The 17435-nt window shown below is 38.3% G+C and overlaps 1 protein-coding gene across 5 annotated transcripts in view; it reads left to right on the top strand.

Annotated features, from left to right (window-relative positions):
• The first annotated feature begins 1010 nt into the window (after window positions 1-1010).
• Window positions 1011-17435, top strand: part of NKAIN2 (sodium/potassium transporting ATPase interacting 2) — a 595332-nt gene continuing 578907 nt past the window's right edge. For 2 of the 5 annotated variants that reach the window (XM_087718534.1, XM_014064022.2), the window contains exon 1: window positions 1018-1835. In XM_087718534.1, the coding sequence (XP_087574660.1) occupies window positions 1782-1835 (54 nt within the window). In that variant the 5' untranslated portion in view covers window positions 1018-1781. Of the gene's footprint in view, window positions 1836-17435 lie in introns of all 5 variants that reach the window. The other 3 variants (XM_087718532.1, XM_087718533.1, XM_087718535.1) reach the window with 3 other exon arrangements.

Below are 17435 nucleotides of genomic sequence, written 5' to 3'. Positions count from 1 at the left end.
TTGTGAGAGTGGCTGGGAAAGTGTCCCAGAACATTAAAAATGAGAATCACTAGATCACAATACTCACAACGTCTCTCCATCCCTCCCTTGAATCCCTGCTAGTACAACTACCCCAATTTCATTCCCCTGGGAGTCATTTTGGAGATTGTTTTTTTGTTTGTGAGTCATTTTGGAGATATTTTGCAAATTCTCCCATTTGAGGTACCTTGGTTCAAAAATTGTGATGCCTTGTTTCACCCAGTTAGATTATAGAGAGTTTCAGTAGTATGTAGACTCAAGTCTTAAAGAAAACTTGAATGTAACTCTTTTAAAATCAGTCGATAGGAATGGATAAAGAAATCCAGCGGGGTGGATGAGAAGCGGAATATAAAGAGCAAGCAACCACACTTAGCAACCTCTTTCTGTCTTTCACGGGCCGAGGTGGCCGCTAATCAAGAAGGGGACGGGCACGCCTGCCTTGCTTTCCTTTACCTGAGCTTGCCTCGGCAACAAAGGCCCAGCAGCCGGCAGTAGAGAGTGCCGCGCCGCTCGCCTGAGCCGGTGTCCACTTCCAGAGACACAGCCCCCGCCGCTTCCTCAGTTGGGGAGGAAGGTAGCAGAAGCGAAGCCAGCCAAGCTCCCTGGCGGGCTTCTGGGAGATAGCAGGCAGGTGGCGGCGCCCGGGGACCCTTCCTTCCGCCAACCGAGGCCGCCCCTCATTTCCTTCTGAAGGGAAGCGGTCAAAGAAGCCGCTGTCCGGGGGCGACTCTCCCTTTCTCTCCTACATCTCCCTCGAGGTCCTTGTGTTGTGTAATCCCGCTCAAAAAGCACCGCTTACAGTCTTCTCAACTTCACGGTTTGCGCCGCGACGCAGGCGGGGGTGGACGCGAACGCCGAGGTGCCATTTCAGAAAAGAGAAGAAGAAGAAAAAGGTGGGGGGAGCGAGGCGAAAGGCTGGGTGCGCGCGTGAGAAGGAAGATGTTCTCGAAGTCTAGGGCAGAGCTAAGGTCATAAGGGGATCGGGAGGTCTTCCTCCTATCCTCTCCCCCCACCTTTCCTTTCAGCCTCCCTCCACGCCGCCCCGCGTGCTTCAAACTGAGTAGGGAGCGGCGGCGGCTGCCGTTGCCTTGCAAACATTGAGAGACAGCGCCTGTCATGCTTCTGAGCAACAGCCAGCTCCCTTCTCCTCCTCCTCCTTCTGTTGCTGTGCTGCATTGGGAATAGCCGCGTTGCCATTGAACGGCGGGACCGAGGCGAAGAGGAGCCCCGACCGAGCGCCGACAAGAGGCTTGGGCTTGCTGTTGTCTTGAGGCGAAACAAAACAAGGAGGGGTGGAAGGATTCTGTTTAAGCGGGGCGTGAGAAAAGAACCAGCGCGGGAGAGAGAGAGTGTGTGTCAGACTACAGAAGGGGCTGAGCTCGCTTGCTTCTCTCCTTCCCACCTGCCCGAATGGCTGGATGGATCAAGAGCTGAGCCCGGCTGGCGAACAAACTTGCAAAGGCCGTCGGATGCCTTTGGGAGACGCCGCCGTGCTTGCTGGATGCCGGGACACCATTTCCGCCCGCGCCGCTTTGCACGAGGGGCGGGAGGGCGCCGAAGGCGATTGTTGGCGCGGCGGTTGCTGCTGCTGCTTCTGCTAAGGCGATCCTGATGTCCGCCCCTTCCCGGGACGCAATGGCGGCGGCGGCAGATAGGAGCCCCTTGAATCCTGCCCAGGCTCGCTTAGCCTCTCCCACCATCTGATTGGATACGGCTGGGCTCTGCGTGGGACTGCGGGGCTGCTGCGAGGGCTCGGGGAAACCATGGGTTACTGCAGCGGCAGGTGCACGCTGATCTTTATCTGTGGCATGCAACTGGTAAGTGAGTATGCTGGCTGCTTGCTTTGGCTTCCTTTTAATTGTGTCTCCCGATCCCCTCCCTCCGATCCGAAGACTCCCTTGCGAAAGAAAGTGCAAAAGAGGGGTGGGGGCTTAGGGCGGTAGTGCTAATGCGAGGGAAGCAGGAATTAGAAGAAAGGTAACCTGAAGTGTGGCGACACTGTAGGTACTTGCTAAATGGATTTCACCTGAGGACCGGGTAGATTTTTTGTTTGGGGTTCCGGTTCTGTGCTCTTAAGTCGGGAGCGAGTCTCCTTGAACGGAGTGGGCTGTCTTTCCGAGTGCGGGAAGCATTGGTGTGGTGTTTAAAAAGTGAGACCTCTTTTCCACTTGAAGGCCCGCCAACTCAGAGAGATATGGGATCTTTCTAAAGCTGAACGGTTTTTGAAAGGGAATTGGACTTAGAGTAAATTGCCACAAAAGGTGTAGTTTAGGAAGGCATGAAAAGTTAACTTATCTTCAGGGAGGTTTAAAGCGGAGACTTGGAATGGGCTGTTTTTAATTAAAACGGGTGAACGCTTTGCGATCGTGATTATAAAGTGGTTTCATATTATCAGGTGAGAGGCTGTGTTTAGGGATTAAGTAGCGTATTGTTTTTAAGTGGGTGGTAAAAGCTCAGATAACCGCACCGTGTAATTTTATTGGATGATGAAACTGCCTTGGCCACAGATTGAAAAGAAGATAACTAGCAAATCGGTCTCAGTCTCTGACCTTGTGTGTCAGAGATTCCAACTACTGTAGTTTTGCTGAATACTTTGACTGGTAACTGAAAAGGTGTTTCAGAGATGCAGTTCCAATTAGCCAAACAGTTTGTGAAGGTACCTTGATTGAATGAATTAGGTGGAACAGGTTGTGAAATAGTTTTCTACAATTGCAATTCTGTCCTCTTTGCATGGGAGTGGATGGTTTGAACCTCTGTGTAGAGTCTAGTTATAAATGAGTGAGAAAAGCAATTAACCTTGAGAACAGGAACAAATTTTCTAATAGTTGGTATGATACTATTTAAGGTGCTTTATTTTCTGGGAATGACAGGTGGTTAAAAAGATAGTCTGGGAGAAGAAAATGGCCAACTATAGGTACATAGTCTAGGAAGGTGTTTCAGTGAATCTATCAATTCTAAGTTGTCTATGGTGGTATCTACAAATAAAATCTTCTTCAGAATACTATTTGTTTTGCTTATTTACCTGCAATTTCTTAGGGGGAAAATGCTGTCTTAAAAGTTATACTTTTATGTTAAACTGTTTGAAGAACCTGGAACATTTATCAGTAACATTTATCAGTAACATTTATCAGTAACATGTATTAATTGGCTATTTCAAATCTTTATTTTCTTCTTTTGTGTCATATAGCCAAAAAAGTCAGTATTCAGGACTTGTCCTATGGAATCTAGTAGAAGGATGAGTTAGTTCATTGTAAGCAGATGTTTTTTTTGGGGGGGGGGGAGAATGCTAGTAAAATGCTCTATTTCCTTCTTTGTCCCAGACACCCAATGTTATTGGGTTTGGTTTCCTTGTATTTTGGCTCAGCATAGAAGGACCTATGCACACAACCATTAATTAATTTAAAATGTGCCAAAGTTTACTTGAGCTGAAATGGACATGAAGTTGTACAGTTTCCCTGTTTCAAAGTTTATTAAATAGAATATAAGGGCAATTGTAAAACTTAATTCTTGAGTTCATGACATTAGTTTAGCTCTCTTGACTCCTGCTAAGCAAACCTTAATGCCACATAGCACTGATCTATTAGAGAGAGAGGAGAAAACTGACCGTTTGATAGTTCAATTGCTTTATATCCTTGGACAACTATATGTTACATATATTCCAAAATATTAAATATTGTTGATAAATGTTTTCTTACTTATTAGATATTTCTTCATCGTTTGCTCATGAATCACTTCACTGTGACTGATCTGTGAAAGACAGTGATGCATGTGAGCATGTATTGTATTACGATGTTTATTAATTTTTATTACTGATCCTGGAAAGGTTGAAAGTAACTTAAGACTGTTATAGACTTTACTTTTTTTCAGCATGCCCTAAGAAATTTAAAATGTGTAGTTTGTGTAGGACAGGAATCTTCAGAAACATTCATACATTGATTCAGAGACATACATTAATTTATCAGGCAGTTTAAACTAATTGTGTTTTTCTGGTGAGTTTTTGCATAGTTGCTAAGTGCATTTCAGAATTTCTGGACTGAGAAAGGCCACCTTCACAGAAAGAGTTAAACATATAATATTTATCATATCCCTGTTTGTGGATTGTACAAAGCAATCTATGAATAATCTACTTTTAGACCAAATGTTTATGCTGCAATAATTATATCATAGTTGTGAAATTGTATGGGTGGACATCAAGAAATTATAATCTTCCATTTAAATGTTTTCCCCACTGCATCCTCTCCCTTTTTTTCCTCGCTGTTAAAAATTCATTAAGGTAAAAAGAAGAGCTGTAAATTGACACTTGATTGATAGTACTGGTATGAAATCAGCATACCTAGGGGTAGCAAGGGAGCTGGACCAGGTCATCTCTGCATTCCTTCCACTAACACTGCTTGCTATGTATTCAGTTCATGATCAGTTGCTGAGAAACCGACCCCTGACAAGACAGATTATAAAATAAAACAAGAAATAAAAATAATTAAAGACAAAGAAGGAATTGGCATTTAAAGGAGTTCAAACATTCTCAAGTTTGCATGCTAACAGTTTATCACGATTGCACTTTTAGAAAATGTACTTCATAGCATCAAGATATTGATTGTTCACAGTGGTATAATTGATCAAAATTTTACATTTTTATTTTTTATATTTTAAAAGATAACTAATATGAAATAAACAATTAGAATAAAAATAATTTTCAGAAAACAATAATAAAAAAGGAAAAATAAAAATTAAGCAGAGAAAAATAAAGAAATGTATAAATAATTTTAGTAATTAGTCACTTAAAATACAACAAATGATGTATTCTTCCCATGTCACCTTTTTATCTATGAACAAATCCTTGAAACCTCCTTGTTCAGTCCTGATCAGCAAAAGTCCATTAAAGTTTACTAAACATAATATATCTATTTTAACCTTGATCAAATAAACCAACTTCATCATTCTTCCCTTTTACTATTAACAATCTTCATCTATTACTGTTCAAGTAATAGTCTAGAATTTGATTTCTTTTCATTTTTGTCTTTGTCCCTCATCACAACATTCTTCAGAGCGATAACAAGTCCCTTTTGTAAATCTGATAAAATTATCTAGGTCACTATCTTGGTATGTTATTTGTATATCCCTTTTAATTATTAAGAGCTCAGTTGGTTTCATTTATATATTCAAGGTTACCCCACACAAGCGTGCTAGTTGTTTCTGGCTCTAGGGGCAGTGCTCATCTCTGTTTCTAAGCTGAAGAACCAGTGCTGCCTGAAGACATCTCCATGGTCATGTGGGCGGCATGACTAAACGCTGAAGGCGCACGGCGTTTTGTTATCTTCCCACCAAAGTGGTCCCTATTTTTCTACTTGCATTTTTACGTGCTTGCATTTTTATGTGCCTTCGAATTTCTAGGTTGGCAGAATCTGGGGTAAGTAATGGGAGTTCACCCTGTTACATGGTGCTAGAGATTCGAATTGCTGAATTGCCAACCTTCAGATCAACAAGCTCAGCATCTTAGCCACTGAGCCACTGCGTCCCTTTTATATTCAATATAGCATCTTTTCCTATGTAATTCTTGTAACCTATCATTTTAAAATCCACTTTCAGAACAGTCTCAATCTTGTCATAGTCTCTCTATAGAACCAAACATTCTTAAAATTAACTTCTGAGGTCATTGTTCAAAGATATTTTTCAATATGTCTAATTTAATAATATTTTACCTCCTTTTTTATTGGTCACATTTAGTCAAATTAGTGACATTTCAGTATTCTTCTCTTTTAATTGTAATCTTTAATTCCTTCTAGTTTTCCTGATTTACAATCATTCATTTAAAGAACATTAAAAGTAATAATGGTGCTTTAAAAAGTGACTTATGACTGGTTCTCACATTTACGATCTTTTGTAGCATCCATGTGATCACGTAATCAAAATTTGGTAACTGGCATGCATGTATGATGGTTATAGCATCTTGAAGTCATGTGATCTGCATTTCTGACTTCAGGACTTCCAACAAGCAACGTCAATGGGGGGGGGGGGAGACAGATTTGCTTAACAACCATGGTGATTCACTTGTAACCCCAGCAAAAGTGGTAAAACTGGGCACAAGTCACTTAAACACTTAGCGATGGAAGTTTTGGTCTCATTTATGATTGTAAGTTAAGAATTACCTCAGTATCCAACTTTCAAAGTCTCATCATGTTTTTCAGAGAATTCAAAACAATAATATTTTCCAATGGGGAGGATTCTTATAATTAATTGCAAAATGTTATTTCAAATCCACCTGGACCCTCAGTCCATTTGTAACTTTCCAAAATCAAGATTCTAATCACCCTTTTGCTGTTCATTCCAAAATATTTCTTTTTTAATCGTTAAGCTTCTATTTAAAACTTCTTTCAATAAGGGTTGAAGGACACTCATCTGGAGCTCTAAAGCAAGTTGATCCAAAGCTTCCTAATAGCTGAAAAGCAGTTAACAAGCAATATTTGGAAGTGATTAGAGAAGGAAGTATGCGAACCCAGTATCTCTTTTGAGGGCACCAAATGTAGTTTCAGCAAGACAGTTATTCCCTCATTGCTTAAAGCTCCGCCAATTATTGTGTTGCCATTTACAGTAGCAAGCATCTGGAACACATATGGATGACTTCAAGTCCTCTCCTTGCCCAGAGAAAAATTATTGCAAACTCTTCATTTGTTTGTCATTTCTCCCACCTAAGTGTTTACAATATAGGTTCCTCTTGTTGGTTTGATCTGTTCTGTTTTTTGTTTTTTTTTGTTTTGTTTTTTGTTTTACTTTTCTGTCCAACTGTATTTTGCGTATACTGGCTTTTACTAGTAAGTTGCCCAGAGTCATTTAGTAAAATAAAATAAAGACATTTTTGGAATAGACCAAAAGGCATTTTGGTAGAGTTATATATAAGAAAAAATCAAATTAAAAATGAAGTGACTGGTACAAGAACCAAGATGATTTGGCCAATAGAATAAATGAGTGGGAATTGTAGTGCAAAATGGTTCGCATTTAGGCTGAAAAACAAAATTACGATGTAAATGCTAGGTTAGTGAAAAATGATGGTTTTCCTGTATATGGAAAATCAGCACAGTATATAAATTACAGTAAAGTCTAATTTGGTTCAGTCTTAAGAACATTGCTTTGATCAAATGACTTGTGCTAAGAAGATACTATAATGAGTTAGGATTGTGCTAGCGCAATCTTGAAGGTGAATGTGATTATCTAGGCCAGAATTTATTTCCATCTGGTAGCAGTACTGCTGATTAGCTATCAGTAGGTTGTCTGCATGTCTCCTGTGATCTGTCTGAGTGGACATTCCACCTCATGGAGAAGCAGAGAGTTGAGATGGGCCCGACCTCCTCCACTCCATTAACAAAGCATTCATGTAAGCAGGGCACAGGCATGGAATCTGCTGTGAAGCAGCAAAGCAGCTGTTCTAGTTTGGCAAAGAAAAGCAAGGTGCTTCATTCAAAGCCTCATTGAAATAGAACAACTCTTCAGAGATCCACATACTCCCACAAACAAGTTATTGGCCTTATGTTCCAAGAAATAATTGAATTATTTTAAGGGGATTTTAATGTTCTGCAAGTTGCTAACCATTATAATATCTTGTGCTGGTAGATTATAGCTTAGAGATTGGAGATTAGTATATCTTTCCTGCCCTTGGTCTGTTATCAATAAGCTTGATTATATCACCTTGGCTTCCAATTATGTGAATAAACAAAGGAATTATTTTTCCATGGCATCATAATTTTACATGCCTCTGTCATATCATGACTCATACAGGTTTACTTTTAAAAAGTTTAAAGCCCTCAAAAGTATACTCTTTTCTCATCATGGTTTATTTTTTCTGTCCACATCTTTGGCTGTTGAACACTAAATTTCTTGAGGAAGTCAGCTAGGTGACTTTAGGTCAGTCACTCTTAGTCCAATTCATCTCACAGTGTGGGGATTGTTGGAAAAATAGGAGTAAGGTTTGTGAGATATGTTTGCACAGAGGTGGGTTGCTCCCGGTTTTACTACCCGTTTGTTTCACTCATGCATGCCTAGTTCAATGTAAATTGTTCTTCTCGCATGCACAGAACAATTTACAGAGAACTGCGCATGCACACGCAGTAGTAAACAACATGACGGCAGTGGCAACTGGGGAACTGGTTCAGGGTGTCACCAGCCTGAGTCGCTGCCGATTCTATGACCCAGACTAAAATACCACTACTGGTTCAGCCGAACCAGGAGCAACCCACCTATCTGTTTGCAGCCTTAAGTTTCTTATAAAAATAAACAGCATTCTATATAGATTTGTATATAGATTTGTTTTGATATGAGTAATTTTATTTTTTATTCCTTTTCTTATTAATCAGGTTAGAATTTCCTTTTTTAGTAGAAGCTGTATGTTGATTTCAGTGTCTCCACTAGATATTTGTCCCTGAGTCCCTTCGGGGAATAGGGCGGCTTACAAATCGAATAAATACCAATACCAATTTAGTGATTATCCACAGAGACTGTATTATATATGTTAAAAATGCCATTTGGTTCACTTAGTACTTGCCAATGCTTAATGATTACACTAGTAGGAAGATGTGAATCTCTTAAGAGAGTTATAAAGTCTATTTTGTCATAGTGAAGCACCCTCAGAATGAAATATAGAGGCAGGACCCATCTACTTCACTTCCAGTACCTTCCTTTAAATGTCAGTTTGAGATAGAGATCCACTGCTTATTTTATCCAAGGGAGGAAGTTTCAAATAATTGTTGTTTTTGTGGAGGGTCCACAACTTATATGAGGGTGCATGTTGGTGAACAGTAAGTAATAAAACCATGTGGGCTACTCATTTTTATGAGATTCTTTGGAGATTATTTGTTTTTTTTTCATGATCTGTAACCTTTGTATAAGGACTATGCAAATCCTTCAGACTGGTTACTAAGGAATGCGTGGGAGAGCATATGCAGCACCTCTCTTTAAATAATTAAAGCAGCCCTGTCTTTTTCCAGAATCCCCTGGCTGCTTCAAAAGCTTTCCTTGTTGTCTCCAAGTGACTGCATGGACAACCACTTTGTTTTCAGCAACTAACAATTATATAAGTGAATGAAGCACAGTTACCATTTTTGTGGCAGCTCCTTAACTGTGTCTTTAAGTACAGGTTACATAGAGACATTAAGAGGTGATAATATTTATTTCCAAGCTGTGAAAATCTTTAACTGCTGATATCTGTAAATTATATTGCTATTAAACATACTGAAACTGTCCAAGTTAGAATTTCATGTTCTTTTTAATCTCACTTAGCTTGCAACTTCTTTGAACCATAATTCATTCTATGATCCATATGTTATCCTTACCACTTTATTTTTGGATAATTGTACTTCTGTTTTTCTGGGGAACATATGCTGATTGAAATATATCATAAAAATTGAATTCAAAAGTTCTACAAAATGTCTTTGAAAAATGTTCTAGGCTATAGCTTTCAAAATTAAAATTCTTTATCTTATCTTTATTTTAGAGTACTAAACTGTTCTAAATATGTTTGTAATTTATCCCTGATTTCAAATTGACCTGGTAATTATCTTATAAATAGTTTTTAAACTTTATTGTGATTTTATTTATTATGCTTATGACTCACCAGCCATTTCTGACTCTGAGAGAGGCTTACTGGTATCCAGAATAATATGAAATTAAAAACAAACAAAAGAGCATAAATACCACAATATAATAAATATTAGTCCAAGGAACAATCGTTACAGAATTGCATTTCAGGAGAAACTAAGATAACCCTCTCAGTCTTTGAAATCTTGCTGTTGAAATCTGTTTCAAACCATATTTCAATAAAATTATGGAAGATTGGTAGAAGCAGACCTGCCTGATATCAGGTGGAGTTCTCTTCCAAAGAAGTTGGGTAAGTACTGAGAAGGCCCAGTGCCAGGACTTATGCAGATGACTTTTTGTGAGAGTTTGAAGAAGGAGAGAATTCCCTCTTCTGCTTCTCAACAATGATCAGAGTTCATTGGGAGAAGAGGATCCTGCAATAACCAAATCCTGAGTCATGAAGGGCTTTGAGGATGACAACCTCAATGTTCAATATATTTATTTTAGATCCCTTGGAAATAAACCCATAATCAGTGCAGTTCTTGAAGCACAGATGTTACATGGGTAGATTGGCTAACAGCAGTTGAATTGTTCAACTGTTCATTTGCAGTCTGATGCAATTTCTGGGAAGTCTTCAAAGGCAATTCCATGTGGAACATATTTCATTATCCCAAACAGGAGGTGAGTGACAATGAGCAAAGTCTCTTGATCCTGAAATTGGTGCACAAGATGGATCTTTGTAAAGACCCTTCTAGCCACAGCTGCCACCTGTTCTTCTTGATAAGAGCTATGAGCCCAGAGATTCCCCAGCTTACAAATTAGCTTTGCACAAGGAAGCATAACCCTATCCAGATCCAAAGATAGAGATTCTCCCATTGAAAGGCTTCTGCGCACAAATATATTCAGTCTTATGAAGTCTAATGTTTATTTCCATCCAGACCCTCATAGCCTCCAAACATCAAAGACAGAACTTTGGCCACATCTTCTTCATGGCTCAGAATTGAGGTATGTAATTAATTGTCATCTATGTACTGATTCAAATATGACTTTATACCATTGGGTGATCTTGCCCAGTGGCTAGAGGAAGGAGAATGTCAACCCTGGTGTCATCAGGATCCACAATTGCAAATCCAAAGAATTGATCTCCCCTCCCCTCTACTGATTGCAACCACCCACTTAGTTTTAAATTGTGTCTCCTTTCTTACTTTCATAGATAATCCAGAAGGTTGCCGTAATCATTGATATTAAAACTGCTGAGAGATCAAACAAGTCCAAAAGAATTACATTCCCCTTTGTTGTAGTATTTCCATATATTATCCACAAAAGCATTCAGTGTGGATACAGTTCTATATCCGAGTCTCTACCTGATTGAGTCCTGATTTTATTAATAAAGTTATGGATCAACTTTTGCATAAGGTTTTGCTTGCATTGCATTGTGGAAGGCAAGTCATGTTACATGATTTGACTTACAGTGTCCTAGGCAAATAGCATAGCAGCTAATGATAGCAGGTTAGTTGTTATTGTACAGACCTGCTTCTTCTGAAGCTTCAAAATGCTCATTTAAACAAGTAAGAGTACAAGTCTTGCTAACTATTGGAAGATCTTTATTTTCTTTTTAGTAGTTTTAGTACAAAATACAACTTACAACAGTCCATTTAGTGACTGTTCCAAGTTACAATGGCACTGAAAACATTGACTTAAGATATTTTTCACACTTATGACCATTGTAGCAATCTCATGTCACATGATCAAAATTCAGATGCTTGGCAGCTGGTTCATGTTTATTACAGTTGTAGTGTCCCAGAACCTTGTGATCACCTTTTGGGACCTTCTCACAAGTAAAGTCAATGAGGAAGCCAATTTCACTTAACAGTCATGTTACTAATTTAACAAATGCAGCGATTCACTTAACATCTATGGCAGGAAAAGTCATAAAATAGGGCAAACTCACTTAAATAAATGTTAGCAACATAAATGTTGGGCTCAATTGGAGTCGTAACTTGAGAACTACATGTACTATCTGTATCGTTATTGTGAATGAGAGTACAACCATGTGAATTCCTATAAAAGAAAGTATTTTTGCATGTAATGCAATGAATGTCTGTGCAATTTGGGAATATCATCAGAAGGTTTTAATTTGCAGAGAAGACAATTCAAGTATTTTTATATTACAGTACTTTTGTTGTAATTCATGCATTATGTACAATGGCATAGTTAACACAGAGAACAATAGTGTATTCTCTCTACACAATAAGTATGTTTTAGTGTGCAGTTGTACAAGAGCTATTGTTAGGAATATAATCTAATGGTTGGGTTGTCAATATATAAATCATGTAACAATACTATACCTGTTCCTTTAAATCATACTGTAAAATGTGATTGGTTGCTGTTTTCCTCAATCGGCCATAAGAGAGAGCCAGAATGACTGTTATCTCTCTGTTTGTTAGATGCTGGGCTGATCTGATCTGAGTGTTTTGGAAGCTGGCTGTTAGAAAGTGCTGTGAGCTATTGTAAGTTTTGCAACTGCTAGCTAACTTTGAGTACTGAACTGATTATATGATACTGGACTATGTTATTTGTGTTATCCCTTAACTGAAAGACATTGATGACTGACTGTCTTAACTGTATATGACTTGGACTGTTTGATGGACTCTAATACCTCTACTTCCATGAAAGTAAAAGCCTACTTAAACTGCAGTGTCTCTGCTGGTTTGTGTGTTCTCCAACAACACTCTCACAACGCTTCTCTGAATGTACTCGCTCTCCCAACGGGGAGCTTTCCTAACACTGGACATAACCCAGTTTTATTTGAAGTGTACAAACATCTTCATTTCTTTCATTTTTTTCATTGTTATAATCAACATTTACCATCCTGGAATCCTTGAGTCTTCAGACTGCAGTTACATTTTACAATTGCATTTGTTTATTTAACAAAGAAAAAAGTGTACACCATTTAATTCATCAGACTCACATGGATAAGAAGTAATTTGCAACCACAATCCATATATAATATAAAAAAAAGCTAAAATACTTTGCTTGGAGTTCTGGAGTTCCATACATTTTATAAGTACTAGCTTAGAAAAGTTGGCTCTTAAACTATTCAAACCCTGTTGTAGATTGCAACCTGCACTGAAATCTTCTGGATAATGGATAGGCTATAAATACTTTAACTGTATATACATTTCTGCTATCCAATGAATGTTTAATTAGAAGTTAGACACTTAGAAGTGATCCAAATCTCTTCAGAAGGCTATATCACCCAGGATTGTAGAAATTTCATGTGTACATGTTGCTTCAGCTTTCTTGTTTAGCATATCTTGCTACAGGTGTGGCTCACAATGTGGATAGCTATGACTGTGGTTGTGATATTGAGGCAGCCGGGAGAAAATGGCCAAAATATGACCATATCACCTGGGTATATGAGCCCCCAGGCTCTAACTAGTTTTTGAATATCAATATAGACTTAATATAGATTTTTATTAAGTTGCAACAAACCTTACTGGAACAGTGTGGCAAGACTGTAAAGGAGGGGCACAGGAAGCCAGGCGTGGGTGTAAGATAGAACAGAGGTGAAACGGCCGATAGCTTAAGACATTATAGGAACTTCTCTTTTTGTATTTTTCCTATGTATTTCTTTGTTTGTAACATTCCAAAATGAACTTCTCCTTTTTGAAATGTCATGTTTGTCTCGTGTATTGAAACGCCTTGAGAATGCACAGTGTGGAACACGGCATAAAAGTAGCGTCCTGGTCAGAGCCAAGGCAGTTCAGATTTTGGTGTGTGAACACGCTGAACTCGATGTATCAATAAACCTGTTTCTCTTGCACCTTCGTGGTCTCATGTCCCGTTTTTCTTGAGCATTGTGGTGAAAGCCTCAATTTGCTGCAACATTTCGGGAACTGGAAACTTGCTAGCCTCTTTGTTTTGTAAGCAAGAACCAGAGTCATTGCTCTTAGAGATGGATATTCAGTAGCGCTGACTCCTTGTGTTTGTATGTAGGTATGTGTTTTTCAAACTTTATTAACATTTCAAAGTAAAATACAAAGACACAGGGAAAAATGTTTATTTAAGCACCACATGGTGTGCTTGTCTTATTCTGCAAAATGTATTTTCTTTATTCTTTTTAAATATAAGCTTCCTAGAGTCTTCCTGTAAGCTTCTTAGAGTCACTTGGCAAGTGGATAGATTCTAAACTAACATAATAGTTAATGACCTAGAAAGTGAAGAATTTATTTTATGTCCCTTCTTTGTTTTATTGATACCCAGAGGACATTCTCTTTTGACTCTATTGACTCTTCTCCTGGTGGTCTACAGTTAGCTGGGTGCTAAGATTTGCTTATCCCTGTAATGTATTTTCTGTGAATCTTTCTCTTATAGTTGCAAAACGTACATCATTAAACATTGCTTAGTTTTGATTTCCCATAATGCTTGGAAACGCAATACACACACACACACCACCCCATGGGTTTTTACTCTGGCTTATTCATAAAGAAATAAGTGCCTGATGTGCATATGATGAGTAGACTTGGCGTTGCTAGATTCTTTTTGGTCATCCCCGCTGGCAGCATGATCGAAGGAAGACAATCAAATAGCATGAATAAGCAAATTAGAGCATGCTGTTTCCCAGGTAAGTTGAAGCCTGAGGAATTTTGGATGTTCATTACATGCAGTAGTAACTCTAGCTTTGTTCTGCTACTTTGTTGTAAGCGTAGTTTGGGTAGAGTATTAGTATACTCTCAAACTAGACAATGTCAGATCTCCTAGTTTTAAACATTTGATTCAGATGTTGTGTAACCTTTATTTTCTCTAGTTCAGGAATGTCAAACTCAAGGTGCTTAGATCTGGTCTGTGGGGCCACCCTGGAAACAGCGAAGGACAGGCTCACGGTGCCTCTGCCAGTGAAAATGGAGCTCCATTTTCACTGGCAGAGGGCTGCAGGAGGCCATTGTGGTTGAAAATGGATGTCGAGCTGGCCATGCCCACTCTTGCCATGCTCCCCCGGCCCCCGAGATCAACACAAACCTTGATGCTACCCCTGCCTTAGAACGTTACAGTATATTATTGGTAGAAATTACATTTAAAAAATGAAAGGGCCCATCTTTTGTTTTCACTAAAAAGTAAACATCCATAGTGAATTGATCTATTTTCACATATATTGCACTTAATGCATTTTTAATAATTTTCTTGATTTCAGTCCATCCATTACAGTCCAAGATGAGAAATGTTTATCAGTTTACAGCTCTCTGAAGATCGCAGCCAGACCTGCATGCATATCTTACCATATATTTTTAAGAGTCCTTTATTTTATATTTTTAAAAACATTTTTCTATCAAACTCTCTTCTTGAATATACAATTGTGATATAATCAAAATAATGATTAAAGAAATCTTAATGGGAAATAATATGATCTGCATGCAAAGAATTCCAATTTCCTAGCTTATTCATTTTTTTTTAATTGTGGGAGAATATTGGGACATCAGCATTTTATGTTGGGACAGATGATTGCTTTTTATCCTGGAGAACTGTGAGTAGGGAAAGTAGATTTAGTGATGTGAATATTCCAGGTTTCTTTTTTGAACACGCAGAGAACTTTGAATGTATTTCAATATGATGCCCGGCACAACATTTTATGTAACAGGCAGCTCTTTAAAACTGGTTTAATCCTTAGCTGCATTGTTATGTTACCGTGTCTGGATCTGTGGATAGGGGAATGGAAATTGCATTATCATATTTATTAACTTCTAAAACTTCATGGACTCATTTGCACTGGAAAACGCAAGACTTTTTTCATGTGAATTTATTTGTGCTTGATTTGATATAGTTCTAAACATAGAGCATTTTCCCATACCATAACTGGTTTTTGTATAATTTAAAAAGAAGAGTACTATACTGTAACATTCCTCATCCATTTTAATGTGTATATGTGTGGGGGTGTTAAATAGCCTAGGAAAGAATGGAGAAAGATATCTAGATTTCTTTTTAAGAGACTTTCACATTTCTATTCATGGCATAACTATATTGTGGAAGACTCAGACAGATCAAGCTTTATTCTTATTATTTACTATAGAGTAGAATTGCCTTGAAGTGCGAGATAGGTGGCAAATAAATCTAAAAAATAATAATAGAACTTTACATCTCCATGAAGTACATTTGAATTATGCATTGTATACAACTGAACCTTGTAGTTTTAGTATGGAATGGCAAGTAAGCTTGTTTTTTAAAAATGGCATATAATAGGAAAATCGAAGGTATTAAGAAACTTAAAATAGATAGCACTGCAAATATTTTTAAACAATGTTTCCAACTGTTTTCTTATGGTATGCTTGTTTATATGACTAGAGTTTTCTACCTGAGACAAGACAGCTTTGTTACTTAATAAAGTATGCAAAATATTTTGAGGAGTTTTTTATGTTGTGAACTGAATGTTATGTTGAACAAACTGAATCTACGAGCTTATCAATGCCTCCCCTTGTAGGAAGCTGTGTGGTGTGTCTAATTTTTAAGAAGACTTCCTTGGAACTAATGGCACTTGATAACTATTGCTCATTTTACAGCATTCTATTTTTAAGCAAGATTATTGAGTAGGATAGGGAATTCGCTGCAGAATAAAATAGGGGAAGCAGATTACCCGAACCTATTATCAGTCAGGACTAAATGTGGGCATAGGGTGGAAATGACATTGATGATAGATTATCTTTGTTTGGACCTTAAAGGGGATAGTGCATCCCTCTTGGTCCTATTAGACTTCTTGGTAAGGGATATTGATAGTGGCAATCATGATATCTCATTGGATTTGTGAAGGCTGGGAACTGTTGTTATACAATGGTTCCATTCTTATCACACTGAGAAATTTCAGTCAGTAGCAAAGGGAGTTGAAGAAGAGGATTACCTATAGTTTAATCTTATGATGTCCTTCCCTTGCTGATTAAGCTTAACAAAGTTGCTGGCAGAGATTGTCCAATGGTTCAGGGTCTGTTATTTTGATAATATTTACATTGACATTGCTCCCCTGGGCCTAGATGAAGATATCATGAAATCTTGTCTTAATGTGTAGTGGCTATGAGACTCTAGATGGTACAAAGAAGGCTGAAACAGATCTCTAGCAAAAATGGTTATTGTTCGTTCAGTAGAATTCTTTTTCAACTGCAATGCTGTGTTTCTAGTGCGTGATACTACCTCTGAGGTCCATAACAGACTCATGCCTGTCTTTAATTGATATACCCGCTGCAGCCTTTCCTGGAGTGGGAGGCATGGCTATTGGGACTGAAAGCTTTATTACGAGCCATGGTGGTGCAGTGGTTAGAATATAGTACTGCAAGATAATTCACAGTCCATTACCAGGAGTTTGATTCTGAGCAGCTCAAGGTTGACTCAGCCTTCCATCTTTACAAGGTCAGTAAAATGAGGACCCAGATTATTGGGGCCAATATGCTGACTCTGTAAAACTGCTTAGAGAGGGCTATAAAGCACTGTGAAGTATATAAGTCTAAGTGCTATTGATATTGCTATAACACAGACTTCTGCAATGTGATCTTACCTGGGATCAGAGGACATTGTCACAGTGACTCTTAGGCTTAATGCTTTACTCTTGGTTACTGTAGGTGGTCTGTATAGGGCTACCTTTAAAGAATGAGTGGGAGCCAGTCCTATCAAGACTAAGTGTGTCCTATCAAAAGCTACAATTTTTCCTAGGTAACTGTTAAGAGCAGTTGATACATAATAGGATTTTTATGGGATCATGAAATAGTGAGATTTTAGATTTTTATCTGAGTTTAGTAAGAGGACATAACTTTTGAGATGTAATTCCTTTTTGTCCATTTTTAGCAATATTTGATGTGTGTGTGTGTTTGTAA

Source organism: Thamnophis sirtalis, unplaced genomic scaffold (assembly GCF_051295495.1).
Source record: "Thamnophis sirtalis isolate CommonGarterSnake01/CBP01778 unplaced genomic scaffold, rThaSir2_p1.2 scaffold_6, whole genome shotgun sequence".
In the NCBI taxonomy this organism is placed as follows: Eukaryota; Metazoa; Chordata; class Lepidosauria; order Squamata; family Natricidae; genus Thamnophis; species Thamnophis sirtalis.
The sequence above is the reverse complement of the archived record's forward strand: the minus strand, read 5'-3'. Positions and strand labels throughout refer to the sequence as shown.